General features: G+C 40.3%; 2 protein-coding genes across 2 annotated transcripts; one reads left to right on the top strand and one right to left on the bottom strand.

The window, feature by feature from the left end:
- Positions 1-209: 209 nt before the first annotated feature.
- Positions 210-12,891, bottom strand: LOC310941779 (sodium- and chloride-dependent betaine transporter-like). Its single transcript, XM_083907020.1, has 15 exons — positions 12,764-12,891; positions 11,554-11,688; positions 9,738-9,878; positions 9,283-9,367; positions 9,095-9,154; positions 8,493-8,622; positions 8,172-8,306; positions 5,846-5,949; positions 5,613-5,737; positions 5,183-5,295; positions 4,280-4,411; positions 4,008-4,110; positions 2,342-2,442; positions 1,281-1,418; positions 210-1,180 (listed from the first exon to the last, which is right to left on the bottom strand). The coding sequence occupies exons 1-15, from the start codon at positions 12,849-12,851 to the stop codon at positions 1,016-1,018; spliced, it is 1,755 nt and encodes a 584-aa protein (XP_083763146.1). The 5' UTR covers positions 12,852-12,891; the 3' UTR covers positions 210-1,015.
- A 1,212-nt stretch (positions 12,892-14,103) lies between these two features.
- On the top strand, positions 14,104-17,397 carry parp11 (poly(ADP-ribose) polymerase family member 11). Its single transcript, XM_083906868.1, has 8 exons — positions 14,104-14,238; positions 14,509-14,636; positions 14,876-14,996; positions 15,162-15,237; positions 15,774-15,846; positions 16,296-16,423; positions 16,621-16,772; positions 16,865-17,397. The coding sequence occupies exons 1-8, from the start codon at positions 14,184-14,186 to the stop codon at positions 17,179-17,181; spliced, it is 1,050 nt and encodes a 349-aa protein (XP_083762994.1). The 5' UTR covers positions 14,104-14,183; the 3' UTR covers positions 17,182-17,397.
- Positions 17,398-20,593: the final 3,196 nt, after the last annotated feature.

Genomic DNA, 20,593 nt, shown 5'->3' with positions numbered 1-20,593 from the left:
ATGATGAAGCAAGTTCATGTTTGCCCACCACCACACAAATCCTGTGACATGACATGACTTAGATATACATGTTTGTTTTTGGTTTAGCCAATAAGAAACTATGTCTTTTTTGTTTGTTGTCTTTCTACACAACAGGAAAACAGTGTATTTATTTACTCAACTGGCAAGCTGTACTTTAATTTTAAAAAATCAATACGTACAGAGTGAGAACAAGGCACCAGGATATTCAACATGGTAATTATATTTTTGAACAACAGTATCACAAAGTATGACATAAACATGTTTTACATATTCTCAAACATATATCTGTTCATTTTGGTTGTAGAAAAAAAAAGACATTCAAGTGATATAAGGCAGGTTATAACTCCCAATAACCTGTGCAAACAGACATCACAATAACTGAGTCAACTGCTTTAATATGACAAAAACATTCTACCATATGTAAATAAAAATATATCTTTCTGTATATCTGTATGTCTGTGTGTATTTTCATTTTCAGACAGACTTTAAAAGTCTGCAATTTCTTGTCTCCCTAGCAACACGCCTGCCTGCCTCCCAAGTTCCAAGGTAATCAGACTAAGTTGTCAGACAGTTATGACATCACTGTGTAACACGTGGAGGTGAGTTGAGTTGATTTAACTGATGTAACGACACTGCACTGTCATCAAGAAATGCATAGGACAAACAGACAAACAGGGATTTCTATTGGTGCTATACATACTTAGTACTAGGATTAGTATGATTGCAGTATATAGGATTATAGTGGGGGTCATTATGAGTTAAGATTATTTCTTCATTATTCCCATAAACTGTATATGGAAATGCACATAGTCCTCATGTTCATGAGCTGCAAGTGGAGACCACGTCCATTTACATGTACCAAATCGTACAGATTCACGACAACAAAGCAACTTTATAAAAAAACTAATTTCCTCGACTTGTAACATGTAATATGCGTATAGTCATCACAGATTAGTACAATTCATTATTGCCATTATTTAACGTAGAAAAACCTTCAAACTGCGCTGGGTTCCCCCATCATCATCTTCTCGTTGCCTTCGTCCACAGTGCTGGTCGGTGGCGTCGCGCTCAAGACGACGCGCTTACACAGCGAGAGCAGTGGCTTGTGTGGCCGGGCCTGACGCAAGTCGCCGGACGGTGTCGCCATGTTGTTGCCATTCTGATAACAAGGGGGGGAGGAGGGAGGGGGTGTGTGATCTTAGATGTGATTTAACTTATTGTATTTGAAAATGATCAAATGGAAGCTACAGTTCACTCACCCTACAGAATGTGACCAGAATGTACACTGGGATGAAGATCAGTGGCGCGACCATAAGAATGCTGCCAAGAATGTTATGCGCGAGTGAGGGAGAATACCCTTCAAACCAAAAGAAGCTTCCGGGAGCGTAAAGAGTAAGCTAGGGACAAGCAAATGTCACACACACACACACACACACACACACACACACACACACACACACACCGACACACAATGAGTGGTTTACTTTGTGGTGCAGGAAAAAAGACAAACGAAAGCTAATGAAAGTTACATAAAGGACTTGCAGCTCAGTAAATGAATGTTATCTTAACGTTTTTAAATACAAAATTATTTTTTCAAGCCAAAGCTTGAATTTTAAACCTTCGTTTTTGCTTTCTTATTATTCAAATGTGTGCTTTTATTTGTGCTGCTGACCTGTCTTGACCATGTTTCAATAGATAAACGGTGCCCTCATCTCAGTGTGAAATTCCTTGATATGTGATAAACATACACTACCGTTCAAAACTTTGGGGTCACCTATGCAATTTTGTTTGTGTTTTCCATTAAAACTCACACTTTTATTCATCAAAAGAGTTGCAAAATGAATAGAAAATATACTAAAGACATTGACAAGATCAAAAATAAGGATTTCTGTTCAAAATAATAACTTTGCTTTCGTCAAAGAAGCAGCAAAACTGTTTTCAGCTGTGTTAACATCATTGCACAAGAGTTTTCTAATCATCCAATAGCCTTCTAACGCAATTAGCAAACACAATGTACCATTAGAACACTGGAAATGGGCCTCTATACACCTATGTACATATTCTATTAAAAACCAGACGTTTGCAGCTTGAATAGTCGTTTACCACATTAACAATGTTAACAATGAGTCCTTAAAAAAGTGCTTTTTCTTAAAAAATAAGGACATTTCTAAGTGACCCCAAACTTTTGAACGGTGGTATAAATAAATCCTCAGTCCTGCAGTCTTGCCATCAAATTGTCACTCATTCTCACACACTGAAACTTGGTAATGAAACAACAAATATGTAATGAATCAAGGAAGAGAGACGAGAGAGGACTCACCCCGCACAGGAGTGGCGTGATGAACAACCAGCAGTACTTAATCATAGGGTACGGCCGATACCCAATCATATCCTCAATGTTGTCAAGGAAGCGGTCAGCTCCTGCGTGAGAGGTTAGTTAGTCGGTGGGGACAAGGGAACGTAAACGTTAGCTCCTTCATACTTCAAAATCCATGGATTTATTTAAGTTTACAATGCTTACTGAGATAAAGTATTTCCTACAAAACATTATTTTCCAAAATGACACATGGCTGCTAGAGCAGTTTCCTCCCACAGTCCAAAAACATTGAATGAGATTAGTGTACTTGTGTCATCCTATCCAACAGTTGACCTCGGCGTCGTAACACACTCACCAACAGGGGACCTCCACGCCAACAGGGGGCATTTTTCCAGGTCCCTTGTTGATCATGCTTTAAATCATGCTAAAATGATGTCTCAGACCCTCTGATGATTTTTTTTTTTAATTTTGTCAAAAGAGGACCTGCATGCATATCAGTGTTACAGACCCTCCTCAGCAGCACCCCTACTGAATGGAGCAGGGATTTCAATGCCTCATTCAATCATGTTTTTTAAGCAATAGCATAGCATAAACATAATTCATTGTGTATTTTAAACAAAATATGAATATGTGGTGGAGTAAATTGATCATTCCTGCAATTATATTATAGTTTTCACCTAGCTTATCTTTTACTTCTTAGAGATAAAACTATTAAGGGTAAACGTTTTGCACATTTAATTAAATTTTATCTTAATTATAACAATATTACAACCCCTGACAACAACGATCATGATGAGACATTTTTTTTTTTTTTTTTTTTTTTTTTTTTTTAAACTTACATACACAGGGAAATAAAGACTCAAAACTCAATCTCAGACAGAAGAGATGAGACGGATGAGTGAAATGTGAGATAAATATGAAGCTGTTCACATTCAGCTGTTGACAACAGAAAGAGGAGGAGGACTAAAGGGAGATATTTGATAAAAAGTATAAGAAACAGTTGTGAGATAGATACAGTATGTGACCTGGATGGTTACACGCCATGCGCAGCTTGATTTATGCAGTAATTCCAAGTTGTTGCACCTTTTTTAGAAAGCAGAAGCAGCTTGATATATGATGCTGTACTCAATCATTAAAACTAAGTGCATATTTGCAGCGGATGTCAGCTATCTTTAAATTTGGTTGAAGAGGTTCGTCTCAGAGTGAGAAGCTGAGAGAACTCACCAGAATTGGACCGCATCATACTTAGAGTCAAAGAAATAATGATGTAGCCACGGCCAGGATGTTTGTAAAGCTTATACACATGAAATATAGCCTCGGTTTCAATCAAGAAAACTTACCAGTACGTAATCTACAATATCTCTTACCCACATACTGTTATTTAGCTAGCAATCCCGTTTTTAATGATAGCAGATGACGAATGGGATATTAAATGAAAAGTTAATATTTGTGGTATGGATAACGGATAATATGGACATTTCCCTCTGTTACTTATGTTTTAACACCAGGGTAGTCAGGAGGACACTATCATGAGGGGACGCAATCAATCTGGGTCGATCAAACAACCACTGACACTCACAATCTAACCTACAGGCAATGTAGAGTTTTCAATTCAACCTAAACCAAAGCTGCATGTCTTTCAACTGTGGGAGGGACGCCGCAGACTTACCGTACACCCAGCCGATGACAACAGTCTCGAAACAAGCGATGAAGAAGTAACAGCTTATATTCATCGCAAAATGGTCAAACAGGGTAAAGAGATACAACCCTCCCTGAAACAAAAGAGCAGAAAAAAGCATCCAAATAGTCAGCGCAGGTCAAAAGAAAGATGTAGATTAGAAAAAATAAAGCTGGTCTGTTTTCTGCATATATCTATTATATGTGTATTAATCTTTACAGTAGCTACACTTTCAGTTTTGTGTCCTGTTCCTCTTCCTTTACCTCAGTGATAAAGGGCAGCCCAAGCAGAAAGCAAACGACAACCATGACCAGGATGAGCATCTCTCTCCTTCCACGCAGACGACGAGGGAACATGTCTGTGATAGCTGTGGCCAAACTCTCCATAATCAGAAACTGTGAACACACACATGACAGTTATTTTGTGTGGCCAAAGCTTGACCCTTAGAGGCTGTATTTTATATGATACAAAAAAAAAAAAAAAAAAAACTTCACCCAGACAAAAAGTGGTGCAACTGCTATTTTGAGTACATTAAATCCCTGTATTACTGTCCACAAAAAACTCCAATGTTTCATCAGCCAAACTAAAATCTCACTTGCATTATCCTTATCAAGGTCATTAGGGCTGCAACAATTATTCGATTAATCGAAACTGATTTTCTAATCTTGGAATGCGATCAATTCCTAATCTTGGCATGTGAAAATGTTCTAATGTTGGAATGTGAATATTTTCTAACCTCTGAATTTGAACATGTTCTAATCTCAGAATGTGAATATTTTCTAATCTCAGAATGTGATTTTTTATTTTTTATTTTTTAATCTCTGAATGCCAACGTTTTCTAATCTCTGAATGCCAATGTTTCCTAATCTCTGAATGCCAACGTTCTCTAATCTCGTAATGTGAATTGTTAAACATTGATCAGCATTTTTCGCCATTTTCCTACATTTTATGGACAACAGATTACGCGATTGTAAAAAGATAATCATTAGTTGCAGCCCTAAAGGTAATGATGAAAGTCATCCATGCTGCTGGGAGACATCTGTAAATTCAAGACGTAACCGGACCTACTGCTGTGAAGGGGATGACTGAGCTTGAACAAGTGCATTGAGGTTAATGTAAACTATGTTGAAAGACAATCCTGTGACAGTTTTCTCGACAGTGCCTACCTGTGTGTCAATGGTTAGGAAGAATATTGTGACAAAGAAGAGCACAGCCCAAAAACGTGCACCAGGTAATTTCGCCAGAACCCCAGGAACTGCCAGGAAGACGTATGAAGGACCTGTAAATACATCAATCAACATTTATTTCATAGCAAGACCAGGTATTCAGGTAATACGTGTCTCCCCCTTTAATTCTTTTGTGACACTTTAGATTTAGGAATCTTTGGACTAACTCCACAACAGAGTCGTTCATGGTCACCATAGTACATTTATATCAACTGGTAACGGTAAGGTGAAACCCATTGTGGTTGTACCTTAACTTAAGACGCCATCCTGTGGACAAGGGAGGTAATGAAATGAAAACTTTTCCAACAGTCTACAAATGCATGGACACACTGTAAATACAGCAGCTTCTTGGAAAAGTGTGTGAACTCACCACTAGTAAAAACGTCCGCAACTGACGTATGCTTGACCTCAGCCAGGAATCCTACCAATGAACCCACAACAACAGCGCAACCAATATTGGTAGCAATGGTCACAGCAAACAGTGTGTAGGAGTCCCTGCGACAGAAGAATACAACCATGTTTGTTTTTAAATGGACAGCATGGCAGCAAAGCGTGGTGACACGACGAGAGACCGCCATTGTGCTAGTGAGTGAGGACGCTGACCTGTAGCAGTCGTTGTTGTATTTGTTGTAGCTTCCCAAAGCAATCATCACGCCGTGACTCAAGCCAACGGTGTACATCACTTGTGATAGTGCAGAAAGCCAGATCTGCAGGCAAGGCAAACAAAAATAGCACTATTATTGAAGTCTTATTAGTAGTAACAACAATAATGATAACACACAGGAACCTGAATTAGCAAGGACACATCTTGTGTGTTGTGCACGTTTTTTAAGCATTTGTCTTGTGCAATTTGAAAACATCTGGTTAACGTTAGAGCAGCGCTGGTGAGTCTCTCCCGTTCACAAAGAGGTGAAGTGTCAAGAACTGAAGTATGATACGGCGCTCTGTCTACTGCGGACACACGATGGGTCAGGCTAATTCACAGCCTCAGGGCAGAAGTGAAAGCCCCTCAGTCCTGTGGTAAAGGCGTTTCATGTAACGGGACAAAGACAGTGGACTGTTGAGTCCTCCTTTTAAACGCACTGATTTCCTTCACACATGCACACGCTGACATACCAGCGAAATAAGAAAAAAAAACATGAAGCAGCGCACACATGTATCACAGATGTAAGAGTCGTGAGGAACAGATCTCTTTCAAGCATTTTTTAAGAGCATCTGGCATTGCATAACTCTACTCTCTTGACTCATAACTGCTCTCTCCTGCTTTTTACATAACTTCCAGTAAGTTTGGCCTGGGGGCTTACGTCCCTGTTTACAGAATAGAATTCCCACACAAGCTGTGTGTATATGTGTGCATATTTACAGATCATGAACAGATTTCACCTCTTCAGTTCACAGTGCAGGCACTTACTAATGTTACTATTTCGCGTATACTAGCACTTTTCATTTGACAGAACTCTGTTTAGTTTATCTTTCCAATGTTAAACGGAGGACAGCATAATAACAGGACACCAATTGAAATGGACTGTGTGTTTGAGGTTTCAATCATTGTTGGATAATCTAAAATAAACAAGTCCAATTGTTATTATTATTTTAGTATGGACTAACTATTTAAATAAATAGACATCTTCTGGCAGCACAACCTCGTCAATCGGATGAAAAAAATCAACACACCTGAGCAAAAAGTACTCAAAATGCTTAAAATCTGGATTCAATTTGTGAAATTTGGAAATACGTCACAGTTCAAAGCTCACCTGGCTGATTTTTATGAACAAAAAGAAAAGAAAACGCTCTATTTTGTGGCTTCTGCACAATTATTGTTACTTTATATCACTACCAAAAATGCGATATAAAATAACATAAATATATAAATAAATATATATAAATATAAATAATATATAAAACAACTCATTATTCCCACGGCAATTTACCATCACAGATCCATGCCGCGTGAGCACTAAGGGTTAATGGTTGAGTAACTCGTCTACAACAAATAGATCCATTTAAAGTGGAAAAGACGCTAACGAAAGATGAAAACAAAACAAGTGATGATTACACAGGCAAAAAATTAAAAATATTCACATCAGAATCTGAGTGTTTGTCCCAAGAAATTTGCACATGGGCACAAGAAAGAGGCACAAAGACGTGCTCTGAGGCTTCAAACTCCAGTAAAACAATTTGACCCCTGACACTGTGTCATAAAGAAATGAGACAGAAGCCGGGGGAGGAGGACGGATGATCTATTTGGGTTGGGAGAAAGCCCCTCAAAGACACCCCCTCCCCCCCCTTGAATCTGTTTTTGTGCAACAACATTCCAACCGCATTCAGAGTTTTCTCATTCATCATTATTTTTGAGCGATCAACACAAACTACTCTTGGACTATAATGTAGTATGTTGGTCGTTTTTCTACGTTAACAGCACTCAGTTGTTAGAGATGGTTGAAAATGACTGACTTTTATACAGACGCATGAGAACGACACGCTCAAGATTTCTGATCGTTTTAGCTTCCTGAATGTGAAGAGTTTCTTTGCACCGTATAACAAAGAAATCATTAGAAACTGAATATAAGCAAGACATTCGAGAAAGTCATAATTTCCAGGTTATGGACCAAACGGTTACTCGATTTATCGTGAAAATAATCTTATGTTGCAGCATTTTCTTCATGCGTGGTAATGCCACTGCCTAAATTCTTTGACAAGCTTCTTGCTAAAACAGGTATCTTGGTTTTTTCTTGTTTGATAAGACCCATCTTGGGATCAGTATCTTGTATCTTCCTTCTGGACTGAGACTGAGATGATGTTATTGGGTAGTCGTAAAACCAATGACCCTTCGGACGCCACATAATGAATTTCAGCTGGCGACATAATGGCATTTGTGAGAGACGGTTGATTACGACAAGAAGTCATCTTCATTAAGTCGTGATCTTACATCTGTGTTACCGAGTATTGAAAAGTCAGGGTAGAAGTAGTGTTGCAGGCCACTTGCAGCTCCTGGGAGTGTCACGACACGGAAGAAGATGATCACCAGCAACAGGTAGGGAAGCGTAGCTGTTAAGTAGACCACCTAGAAACACACAAGTGAATACAAACATACAAAGATGTAACTAACAAGAACCCAATATTGTCATTCCATTCGCTCCATTTTTGGTCTACACCATCGTATTCCCGCCCAAACAGCATTAGCTATAGCATTAGCTCAATTCACTTTATGAATGTGCTATCATTCATATACGTAAAAAGCATTGCTCACCTTTCCCGAGAATTTGATTCCTTTAAATACACAGAAGTAACATATAACCCAGGCAGCCAGGAGACACAGGGCCAGGTCCCAGTGAACCTCGCCCAGGGAAAGGTCAGCTGACAGTCTTATCACGCGGTGTCTATAAGGGTGAGATGAGACACACTGTCACACATGTGCACAGTGACAAGCTTTCTTTATTTTTTTTAAATTCGCTTTATCCCACATTAGTGAACAGACTGGTGAAGAAAACATCATCAAAAATCTATATTTTGAACCGGCAAGTACCAAGAAGCAATACATTTACATGGCTGTTATAATGGTGGCTTCAGGGAGACAAGAACACATTGTTCTCATCACACACTGCAGTCAAATTGAATGATTTCCCAGTCTCCGATAAATCACGAGATTGTCATGTGAAGAGCAGCAGCTATATTAAAAAAAATAAAAGGCAAACAACAGTGTATCATCACAGGAAGCTGAATAAGGAGGCAAATGTGTGTGTCTGGTTCTTGGTATCTGGAAAGCATAACAAGCGATGTGGTGAGGAATTTTAAACCCAAAGAAAACAGCTCACTGGTGAAGAGGAAAGCACAAGTGTGTGATTTTCTCACCTCCAGAACTCATTTTCCGGTGACACGTTTTCGTCGTGCCATGAAAAGTTCATGGCTTCACTGTAAAAAAAGAAAGAAAGAAAGAAATACAGACAGGGCAAAGTAAAGTAAATAATAAATCTTATATTTCTTGAATGGATAGTACATTCAGAAAGTGTTGTCATTCTTCAGATAAACATGCAACTTACCCGTAATAGGATTCATAGTCGACCCCCTTGCTGGTGACATTTGAGAATTCCCAATCCGAGTCAGCCGTGTTGAACTTACAGTCGACTACAAGGTTTCAAGAAAGAGAGGTGGACGGTGAGGACATCAGTTGTTAAAAAGGACTGCATTTACTTTAAAATGCAAGTAGCAATTCAATGGAAATGTTTTAATTCAGTCCATCAAATAGTGCAAACATGCAGATCAGAATAGCAACAATGAGTAGTACATGAGTATTATTAACCTGTATTTACCTCTTTTGGACCTTTTTCTGGCATAAACACTGACCTTGTCCTAATAAAGCAAGACCTTATTTCTGAGGAACTGGTTTACGTTTAGGGCTAAGACTTGTGGTTGTTATGGTTATGGTTAAGGATAATAATTTGGGTTAAGCTGTACAAATGCATGGAAGTCAATGCATTGTGTAAACATGACTTACCAGTGTTCCACCAGTTGTCACACGTGGACCAGGGCAGGGGACTCGTGAAGGAGTATATGAAGTAGAAGATTGTCCAGGCAATCATCACAATGGAGTAGGTGATGGTGTAAAACGAATACACTTGACACGCGACTCCAATCCCTGCAGGGACATAAGAGAGTTTTCACACAGTCAGTTGGTGGTCGTTTCCTGCTTTGAGACACGTTGGTGGGGCTGAAATCGTAAAAAACGACTTTCTCTTGTTTGGACAAACACAAAACCAGAAAATGTGACTGGGAGCGGAGCTACTACTACTGCATGTTTACCTTCAGTCAGGCCGGAGTCGGGCTCCAGCTGGCCTTGGGCACTGTGTTACACCTTAGTTCCCACGCCTGGCTAAAACCAGTGAATAATCGAAGCCACAACAACGGCACATTATGTGGCGAAATGCTAGGCCTCTAGATTAGCCCCTTTTCCCCCTATGGTCCCAGCTACCCTCTTCTCGACATTGTTTAGGTTACTTTTCCATTACAATATAGCTCCGCAACATTGGGCGGAGTCATCACTGCACGGCTGCATGAAACTGCCATGACTTCACTTGACACGCGACACACACAATCAAGTGACTAGTGACTTGGACTGAAATACAGCAGTAGGGTTTGTGATGCGGCTCATAAATATTGAGATTTTAGACTTTTCCTTGGTGATTGTTGGAGGTTAACCCACGTTTTGAGTAGTGTGAAGTATTTTTAAGTGATCTACAGTTCCGCATTGTTCGGCTTGATTCTTGTGTCGGACGTCCTGCTTATGCCTCAAAGTCACTCAGTATCGCACCAGGTGCAAAATAACCGTGGCGAGTCGAGCTAGTGGAAAAACATTTTTGGACTGACGAGGAGCCGATTTTATGCACCGTCAGCTTCTAGGATGGAATATTTTTAAGTCCATAGATGAAGGAAGACTTGGTTCTCGCTACATTCTAAATCTCTACATTCTCCAATTAGCTGAGAGGGGGTGGCCCGCCGCACTTCATTCAATAAATAGATTCCTCACTAGTGCTTGTATAGGGGGGATTAGGGAGGGCAGTAATCCAACTGAGCAGCATAGCTGAGCTACAACTCAAGCTTGACTTAACTGTGCATGGAAACTAACTGATGCATTTGATGTAAAGAATAAACCACCAGTAGTGATGATGACCACAGTCAAGAATGTTCCACCCATCGCTCAGGATTGTTTAAAAATGCCTCTTATGCCTCTGAGCAACACTGCCCATTTGGAACGTCCAACAATGGGGACACAAGCCCGGCCGCGGTTGAACAAAGCAGTGTCTGTTGAGAACGGGCTGCATCAAATATAAAGACTGGATCCTAAACATTCCTCAGAAAAGGGCTCTATACATTTCCGGTGTATGGAAAAACTGGGTTTAATCGCTTGCTTTTTTGCACCACATAAATGGATATTTCTGGGTTTCTATTTGCCCTGACGTATCAATTATCGCATTGCAGGAGTTAGGACAACGGTATATCATCAAATGTATATGTTGACCCACCCCTTCTAGGAGCTGCAAACTCTCACTCACTGACAACAAGTCTGCGATATCTTATTGAAATATTTTGCCACACTATCTCTCGTATTGTCTCGCCAGCAGGAAACCGAACGTTGGTAAGCTGCTCCTTCCCATGCACCAAAGTCCAAAGAGAAATCAGATTTTCCTTCTGTCCCTGCTAGCAGCCATTTTCCTATACATGCAAGCAATGAAAAACATGCACTTCCTGTGTATCAATGCACTAATTGTGTGTAATCCTACAAAAATGTGTCTGGGCCTTTTGTTCTTTTTTACCCTCAAACATGGGACAAATCTTCCTCCAGGCTGTAACTCCACCCTCGCTGGTGTACTGGCCCAGTGCTAGCTCCATGAAGAACAAGGGGAAGCCACAGAAGTAGAGTATGATGCCGTAAGGGATGAGGAAAACAACTGGAATGAGACAAAGATGAAGACATGTCACATATGTAAGGCAGGCAAGGCACATGTGCAGATTCAATGTGCTGTGCAGTAGGGGTGGAGGAGAAAATCCATACAGTTAAATATCACAATATTTGGGTCACAATATTATATCACACAAAAACCCCAAAGAACTGAGATCAAAGTCATAATTATGAGAAAAAAAGTCAGAAAAAACTCATCATTCTGAGATTAAAACCAGAAAAAGTCATAATTTGGAGATGGGTTAGTAGTCCATCCATCACAGGGCCACACATAGAGACAAATAGACAATAGAGTGTCCCAATTTGCTCTAATCCCCCAAAATGTGCAGGTTTTCGGACTGTGGGAGGTAACTGGAGAAGCATGAACTGCAAAATCCACATGCAAAATCCATGCAGAAATACGGTGGCCCAGAGGTCTCAGGCCAAATACAAACGCCACAACACAAATACAAAAGACACAACACAAATACAAAAGACACAACACAAATACAAAAGCCACAATATCCTAACCGCCGCATTGTCAACATCTGTTACCGTTAACTTCCGTTGTGGGTCACTTCCGTTGTGGCTTTTGCATTTGTGTTGTGGCTTTTGTATTTGTGTTGTGGCTTTTGTATTTGTGTTGTGGCTTTTGCATTTGTGTTGTGGCTGTGGCTTTTGCATTTGTGTTGTGGCTTTTGCATTTGTGTTGTGGCGTTTGTATTTGTGTTGTGGCTTTTGCATTTGTGTTGTGGCGTTTGTATTTGGCCTGACACCTCTGGGCCAACGTACAGAAAGACTGTCACACGAAGTTAATTTTAAATTGTTAATAACATAGTGTAAAACTAAGAAAACCCAACAAGACATGAAAAAATATATATATATATTTTTAAGGAGTGGTGTAAGTGTGCAGTTGTTATCCACTGCAGAAAAACAAAGCAGAACTCAGTATACAAACATGCTTAATTATTCATGTATATGTACACGTGTGTACTCATTTTCTGCAACCTCGGGAAAACTCAGTCAGTTATTATGTCTCAAAAAATCTCATCAACAACAACAACAACAAAAAACCTGGCACTCACCTCCTCCATAGGCAAAGAGATAAAAAGGGAAACGTGATATATTTCCAGGACCAACCATGACCCCAATAGAGCACAACAGGAACTCCATTTTGTTGCCCCACTTCCCTCTGGGGTGAGCCCCATCTTCACTCTCTGCCTTCTCTGGCCCCATACTTCGAGCAGAAGCTCCGGTGGCTGTTTCCTCCGGAGTTGTGTTGTGCTGCACATGGAAATAAAGAAACACAAAACAATTGTGTGTCTAAAGACGCGGAGGAGAAAGCCTTTGAAGTCTTATACTGATAACTGGTTACAGGAAACGTAACATTTTCCAGTCGAAGCGCCGCAACAATGTGCTTCCAAATGTCACTTAGTCTTTAATTAGTGTCAATTCCAATACGGCAATTCACGCCGGAAAAGACCGAAGAAGAAAAACACTCACCCGAGAGTTTGCAGCGTCCGCCTGCGACGAAAATTCTTTAATTAAGTGAAGTTTTTGAAAAAAGCAAAAGAACCCCGAAGATGGAGGGGGAGTGTCCTCAATGTCCCACACGTATGCTGCACATACCACAGATTTCACTACAGGCTGCTTGTTACCCCTCCTTTTTTCCTCCCAATAAACACACTTTCCTTCCTCCTCCACTGAAGGAAATACAAGATTAAAAACAAACAAACAAATACATATTGTCAAAATTAAGAGAGGAAAAGTGGGAGAATTGAGAAAGCACGTAATTGTTATCAGATTATGAGACAAAAAGTCACATTTGTGATGTAATAACAGGGCCGGACCAAGCCTTTATAGGGCCCAGCTGAATTTAATTAGGGGGGGCACCCTCCCACCACCTAGAAATGCCCTGTGCTTGACTGTTATGCAAATGTAATACTATAAATTACATTATATACTGTATTATATACAATTTTACTTCTTCTTTTTTTTACATTAGAGGGTAGTAAAATACCCTCTAGTGTACTCTTGACATATTTGAACCACTTACATCTAGCTCTTATGAGAGGATATCATGAACACTAAAACATTAAGAAAACACAAAAACATTAACAAAGGAATGTAATAGCTTGTGATTTCTTAATCTTTAGTGTAATTTTTTGTTACATTTTCTTAAGGTTTCAGCGTGTTCTTAATGTTTTTGTGTTTGGCACTCCAGGGCCACCGTACTATGCATTTTAAAAGCACAACAGGGACACAATACCGTAAATAGAAAAAAAGAAACGTGATTTTTTTCTTAAAAGAAGGCAACAACAGTGCTATGAACTTTCATGGAGGGGGGCGTGGTTACCTCACAGCGACGCACTGACGTACGGTGCGTGACGATCCAGGAAGTAAAGGTAAACAACGCACAGGAAGAGGAAAATGATCGCCAGCCTTAGTCATCCGTTCTCGGCCAGAGTTGGGGCTTTTCTGGTGTTTTTATTAAAAAATGCTTGAATGCTTTGTATCCCGATAAGAGCCGGAAGCCAGCTCGAGGCGGAGGCGAACGCCGGTAAGACACCTGTAGAGTTCTAAACACGACGACTGCGGCAGCTGCTAAATGAGAGCTAGCTCCATACGTCCCAACATTCCTGTGTGTTTGTGAGCGTGTTTACAAGATGAAATAATGTCCCCACAGACGTCAGATTTTGTTTTTAAAAACACCACAATGACAATGTTAGCTTTGTCTCGATGAAGACGTTATTCTTGCCACCCCCTCCACGCCATATTACAAGTGTGTGCGCTCTAATAGTGTTTGCGTGTGTGCACTTAATCATTTCAGATTTAGCTATGTTAGCCATCAGGTCGTCAGAGGAGGAGTCCACTGAGATGATGGAGGAGATGGACACCTCAGAGCCCAACTGGTGCTGGTTCTATTTGGCCGAGTGTGGCGTGTGGCACATGTTTGAGGTAGTTCACAGGACACGACAACTTTATTTCACTTTCCCTTTTGTTTCTTTGGTTGTCTTCAGTCGTAACTTGGAACCGTGCAAACAATTCTTAAACGGTTGCAGATTACGTTCAAATTGGGTAGATATGCATTTTAAAGCGCAAAGGAAAGCAGGCAATCGTCAGAGAAGCTGCTTATATGAATGTCTAAAATGATTATTAGTTGATACTGATGAGTAACACTGTCATTTCCTCGCCAGATTGATCCCAGTGCTGCCTGCTCTGTGACCAGTGCTCAGATTGAGCAGTGCTACAACAGAAACCAGCGTGGCGTGATGGAGTTCCACACGGCCAAGTACACGTACCGACTGGACTTTGCAGGTGTGATGAGTGGTGATGATGATGAGAGAGCATCTCTTTTTTTCTTTTTTTGCATGACTAGAACTTGAGTCCACTTTACTGTGCTGGAGAATATAATTCGTTATAGAATAGGACATTGTGCATGTGAGGCTCTGTAGCTCTAATCCTAATTAAATTCCTCGCCAGTTATGCGGCAGATCAATGTCACAACAGGGAAGCAGCGGCCAATTAAGCGCTCCCTCCACTCTGCAACTGGCTTCAGGTAAGATTTGTTGGTTGCAGAGAACTTTCATCTTCACCTCACCTTCTTCATCTAGGAGATGTTTAAGTGATGGAAAGTTGTAATTTGGGAAATACAGCCACGGTTGCATCGCGTTCTTCTAATGTGATATTTATACACAATAAAAAGAAACTTGAAAAGAGTCAATTTAACTAGTTTTATTTAACTCCTTGTGTTGTGTTTGCACTAACCAAGTTAAATCCAAATTTTAAAAGGTCAGTGAATGATCATATCATCCCCCTTTGACGTGTAACAGGTTACTGTTTCCACATATTCAATTTCCCAATGTCTCAGTTAACTCCCCAGGGTCCAAACATCCTCCAAACTCAGGAATCCTCTGCGTTAAAAACCCGAATTCCTATCATTTATCAACAAACAAAAGAGAAATTCTCCATCAGAGACACATCTCATAGAATGACACTGATGTAAAGATATCATACACACACACCTAGTCTTGTGTTGTTGTTGTTGTTGTTGTTGTTGTTGTAACAATCAATTTTTCCCCCCACTTTTGTCAGGTTTATCTGTGATAATCTTGCCTTGCCTGTTCCCTGTCACTGGGAGAGAATCAACACAGATGAACCATATCAGGTAAAGTTGCACACATTACTCTGTCACGTATGGACACACGGGGTATCTACACTAATGATCGCTTGATGGAAAGTAGTACAGAAACCCCCCCCCCCCCGGGTCAGCTGTTACATAACTCATAAATACAAACATAAGAACTAATAAGTTGAGTGTAGCCAGGTGTCGGGTTACCAGCACTTTCACTTTCTCTTTCTCAGCAATGTGGTGTTTAGATCTCGTGTCCCTTGGCGGCATTCCTGGGACGGCACACAGGAAGTGATTCATTTGTATGTCAAGAGAGACCGAGGCTGCAAACAGGTTTAGGAACCCAAACCCGGTCGTTCAGCAGTCTTGTCCCTCCCTGCGCTGCTGGTGTATACACGCAAACACTCCCTCAGTCAGGTCTGATAGTATTAGTACAGGTCTGACGGTTTTTAACAGTTTTTTTGTCTTGATTGTGTCTTCGGCAGCTCATCCATCTCGGCAGAGACACGTACGAGTTTAAAGAAGTGGCCCGGCTGTACGAGAGGACGATGAACCATCCGATCAAATCCATCCAGAGGATTCAGAACATGGACCTGTGGGAGTTCTTCTGCAGGTAGATGATTACCGTGGATTATGCTCTGTTTGACTTTTTTGGACACTCTGTCCTTTTCTTAATCATTGAATTAACTGTGCTGCCACATGTGAAACGACAGTAAATGTATATTTGACCCTTTGCGACTTGAAAATAGAGTCTTACAGTGACAATCTGATGATCAACGCTCTGTTGTGTTGTGTATTCTCTCCCCTAAGGAAGAAAACACAGTTGCGAAAGGTCAAGCGCACGCTGGATATTGAGGAGCGGATGCTGTTTCATGGCACAGGACACAGCAACATACAAGCTATATGTACATTTAACTTTGACTGGAGGCTGACGGGAAGCCATGGCGATGTCTATGGCAAAGGTATATATATATATAAAAAAAACAACAACAACCAATTCTCAGCGCTTCATCGTTTTTTGTGGATCTAACATTTTCCGTTTTTTACCCTGCAGGGAGCTACTTTGCACGGGATGCCAAATACTCCAGCAAATTCTGTCACACCACGGGGAAGCACAACACCACGCTGCAGAGGCACGGCCTCGCGCCGCCAATATTTGCCAGCGAGCCGCCATATAAGACCATGTTCCTGGCCAGAGTGCTCGTCGGAGAACACACGGTCGGCCACCCCATGTACTGCCGGCCGCCCTCCAAGGACGCCAGCTTCACCAACTTCTACGACAGCTGCGTGGACGACATGGCCAATCCAAAGATTTATGTCATTTTCGACAGCAACCAGATTTACCCCGAGTACCTGATCGAGTTCTATTGACAGCGGAGCAGAGCGCGTGTTCCTTTTTTTCGCAGAGGCTGGATCTCGCTCATGGGAACATTAAGAGGAGTCAGGCGGTGGGATTACGCGGAAAGAGAAGCAGTTAAATGAAATGTCTGCGTCTTTCAGTCGGATCCAGTAGCTAACTGGAGCAGGAGTCATCTAAAGTGCCTTTGAGGGAAAACTAGAAAAGACAATTAAGACTTTTTGTACAGTCTTTATTTTTTACTGTACTGTCTCTGTAAGACCGGGCTTTGTGGTTCTGAAAAGAAGGAAATACTAATTGAGTCTGTAGGGCTTTTTTATTATTATTTAAAAGCGGAGTCTGTGCTTGTTGGATATCTGTCGTTTAGACTCATAACAGTGGCACTTTACAGCTGTCGGTGATGTCCCCGCTATCGGCTACAGCCATTTCTCTCTCATTCCAACCACAGTGCCACGCATGAGCTTACTCACATGCCTCGCGTAGACAACACGTCACTCATTCAACACTGTGGGTGCGTCATCGACGTCTGTGGTTACCTAGTACGCTGTATTACGTGGCATGGATTTTTGGATTATTTCAAACACTTCTACCTCTGTGTTCATCATCATGCATCCGTGCACTTTCCCCCCTTTCCATGAAAGGTTTTGTATTTGTGTCACAATGACATAAAAGTTGTGATGTCATGCACGATTTGATTCCTTGAGTAATATATTCTTCTTATTCTTCTTTTTCGACACGATTCTTGTCAGTGACCGAGATGGAATTTGGTGGAAGGGTCACGTTAGAATTCATAATGATCATCTCGGTGTGACATCATCATCATCGTCACCTGCTGACATCCTCCTTTGGGGGAAGCAGGTTCTCTTATTGCACCCAGTGTAAATGTATTCATACAAATACAATAATAAAAATAAATGTAGCCAGCACATGTGTAGTACTGTAATAAAAAAAGATAACACGCTGTGTTATATATTGCTTTGCCATGTGCGCGTGTACGAGTTCTTTGTACGATTGTGTTTGTGTGAGAAGATGGCACCACGATGGGTTTGAAGTTTCCTGTTGGATCCTTAAAAAAAGGTCTTAAAGGGCATTGAATTCCTAAATCTAAAAACATAGGAAGTAGGAATTTATGATTCTTTTTTGAATCTTGCAGTAACATCATGCAGACTAGGACGGCAGAATGATGTTCACAAATCTCTTGTTTTCGTCCACAAACCAAAATGATTTCATGATTTCTTTGTTATATGAAGCAAATAAATGAAGAACATATTCACATTTAAGAAGCTAAAACAATCAGAAACCGTGTTTTAATCATTAAAAAAGCTTTAATTCGATTAATAATCGATTAATCCAGCAATTGTTTCAGCTCTATACATGTTACAGTAAGACATACAGTAACTTCCAGTGTAGTTTAGCTGTATTGTATTCTTTACAAGGACATAATAATAGTAGATATGCCCAATCAGTGACATTAAAATATCAACTAAAACTTCTAAATTACTACATTAATTTTATTATTTATGTGATTTTGCACGTTTGCACTGATTTATCAGTTTAAATCAATATAAAAATAGTTCATAATTTAGGCATCACAACACTGACGTTGACTGATGTTGAGGTTTGTCATCTCATCTGAAAAAGAGGTTCTTTAACTCCTAATGAATTTAAGGTTTAATAATAAAGGAAAAATTATTGTGTCTATAGTACCAGGACAGTTTTTGACTCTGTTTCTATGGATTTCTATGGACAAAATTAGGAAATCATAGTGACTGTACTGAAGAAAACTTTCCAGCAGAGGTCACTGTTGACTCAGGAAATAACATAACAACAGTTGATCACATGGCATAGGATAATCCACATTATATTTAGTTGTAATGGATCATTTATTACAAAAGATAAACAAAGAAATGCAACAGAAATATGTTGTCAAAGCAGATTTACTCCCTTCGGAGGGATTTCTGACATGAAATACCCCATTCACAGTGTGGAATAAGAATATGACTGATTTCACTGGTTTTATCGGGAAATAGGAGGCGTCAGGCTGTTTTGGGGCCTTTTTCCTCTCCTTTCCTGAAAGGAAAAAGAGGAAGAGGTTATCGAAGTGTTTCCTTCACTGAGTGTTGAGTGAGACACTGAAGTAATAGGAGGAAACACACAGGAAACGTGGGTCAAAGACATCGACGCGACACATGTTCGTTCCATGAATAGAAGTAAAATCTGCATCACGACGATGAGAATCCACATTATCTGTAACTCTATAAGCTGATTAAGCACAGTTATGGTCTTTATTGAAGGAGAAGACACACTCTTCTGTGCTTCATTATGTCATAAAACCCACCACCACGTCACTGTCCAGGGAAATTTCCACCATTATAAAACGAGGCATGTGCCATTCTAGATGGCTCATACGACCATTATGTCATAAAAGAGAAACCACATTGACCACAATCATATTTTGCTTCATCTTCATGCACCGGCTTTCATCTCAGGGCATTCCTTCATACCACCAATGGCTTTTGCACATTCACACATGGACATAATGTTATTCGCTTATTGGAGCTTATTATGTGTGTGTGGGTGAGTTTTTTTATTCCCTTTTATTGGTATAATATTGTTAGTTTTTGTAGACGGAGCTTTTTTCCAGAGCGGGGTCAGTAAATGATTTCAGATGATTTAATTGGTCCTGAGGGCTAAGACGGACAGATTTCTGTGACGAGTCTAGCAGATGTCTAGCAGTTTTAAATCATTATTATAACTATGCCTAACATACCTGGATAATGCGACCCATAGTCCGATGAATCTTGCATGTATAGTTTGTCTTAGTCTGACTAGTCTGATTCTAGTCAGACTAAGACAGTAATTCGGTTTCCTTAATGTCTTAACTTGTTAGTCCGACTAAAATCAAGCCATTGTAAACCGACTAGAGTCGGACTAACATACCTGGATAATGCGACCCATAGTCTGATTAATCTTGCATGTATAGTTTGTTTTAGTCTGACTAGTCCGATTCTAGTCAGACTAAAACAGTAATTCGGTTTCCTTAATGTCTTAATTTGTTAGTCCGACTAAAATCAAGCCTTTGTAAACCGACCAGAGTCGGACTAACATACCTGGATAATGCGACCCATAGTCTGATTAATCTTGCATGTATAGTTTGTTTTAGTCTGACTAGTCCGATTCTAGTCAGACTAAAACAGTAATTCGGTTTCCTTAATGTCTTAATTTGTTAGTCCGACTAAAATCAAGCCTTTGTAAACCGACCAGAGTCGGACTAACATACCTGGATAATGCGACTCATAGTCTGATTAATCTTGCATGTATAGTTTGTTTTAGTCTGACTCGTCCGATTCTAGTCAGACTAAGACCGTAATTCGGTTTTCTTAATATCTTAACTCGTTAGTCCGACTAAAATCAAGTCTTCGTAAA

Source organism: Microchirus variegatus (assembly GCF_963457635.1).
Source record: "Microchirus variegatus genome assembly, chromosome: 20".
Classification (NCBI taxonomy): Eukaryota; Metazoa; Chordata; class Actinopteri; order Pleuronectiformes; family Soleidae; genus Microchirus; species Microchirus variegatus.
Note: the sequence above shows the minus strand (reverse complement) of the source record. Positions and strands in the feature narration are given on the sequence as shown.

Excerpts from the sequence above, each read along its gene's own strand:
- parp11 (XM_083906868.1), top strand. The coding sequence starts at position 14,184 with ATGCTTTGTATCCCGATAAGAGCCGGAAGCCAGCTCGAGGCGGAGGCG. Across the intron at positions 15,238-15,773 it reads CACTCTGCAACTGGCTTCAG|GTTTATCTGTGATAATCTTG; the intron begins GTAAGATTTGTT and ends CACTTTTGTCAG. Across the intron at positions 16,773-16,864 it reads TGGCGATGTCTATGGCAAAG|GGAGCTACTTTGCACGGGAT; the intron begins GTATATATATAT and ends TTTACCCTGCAG.
- LOC310941779 (XM_083907020.1), bottom strand. The coding sequence starts at position 12,851 with ATGGAGTTCCTGTTGTGCTCTATTGGGGTCATGGTTGGTCCTGGAAAT. Across the intron at positions 11,689-12,763 it reads TCTCTTTGCCTATGGAGGAG|TTGTTTTCCTCATCCCTTAC; the intron begins GTGAGTGCCAGG and ends GTCTCATTCCAG. Across the intron at positions 1,181-1,280 it reads TTCTGGTCACATTCTGTAGG|AATGGCAACAACATGGCGAC; the intron begins GTGAGTGAACTG and ends CCTTGTTATCAG.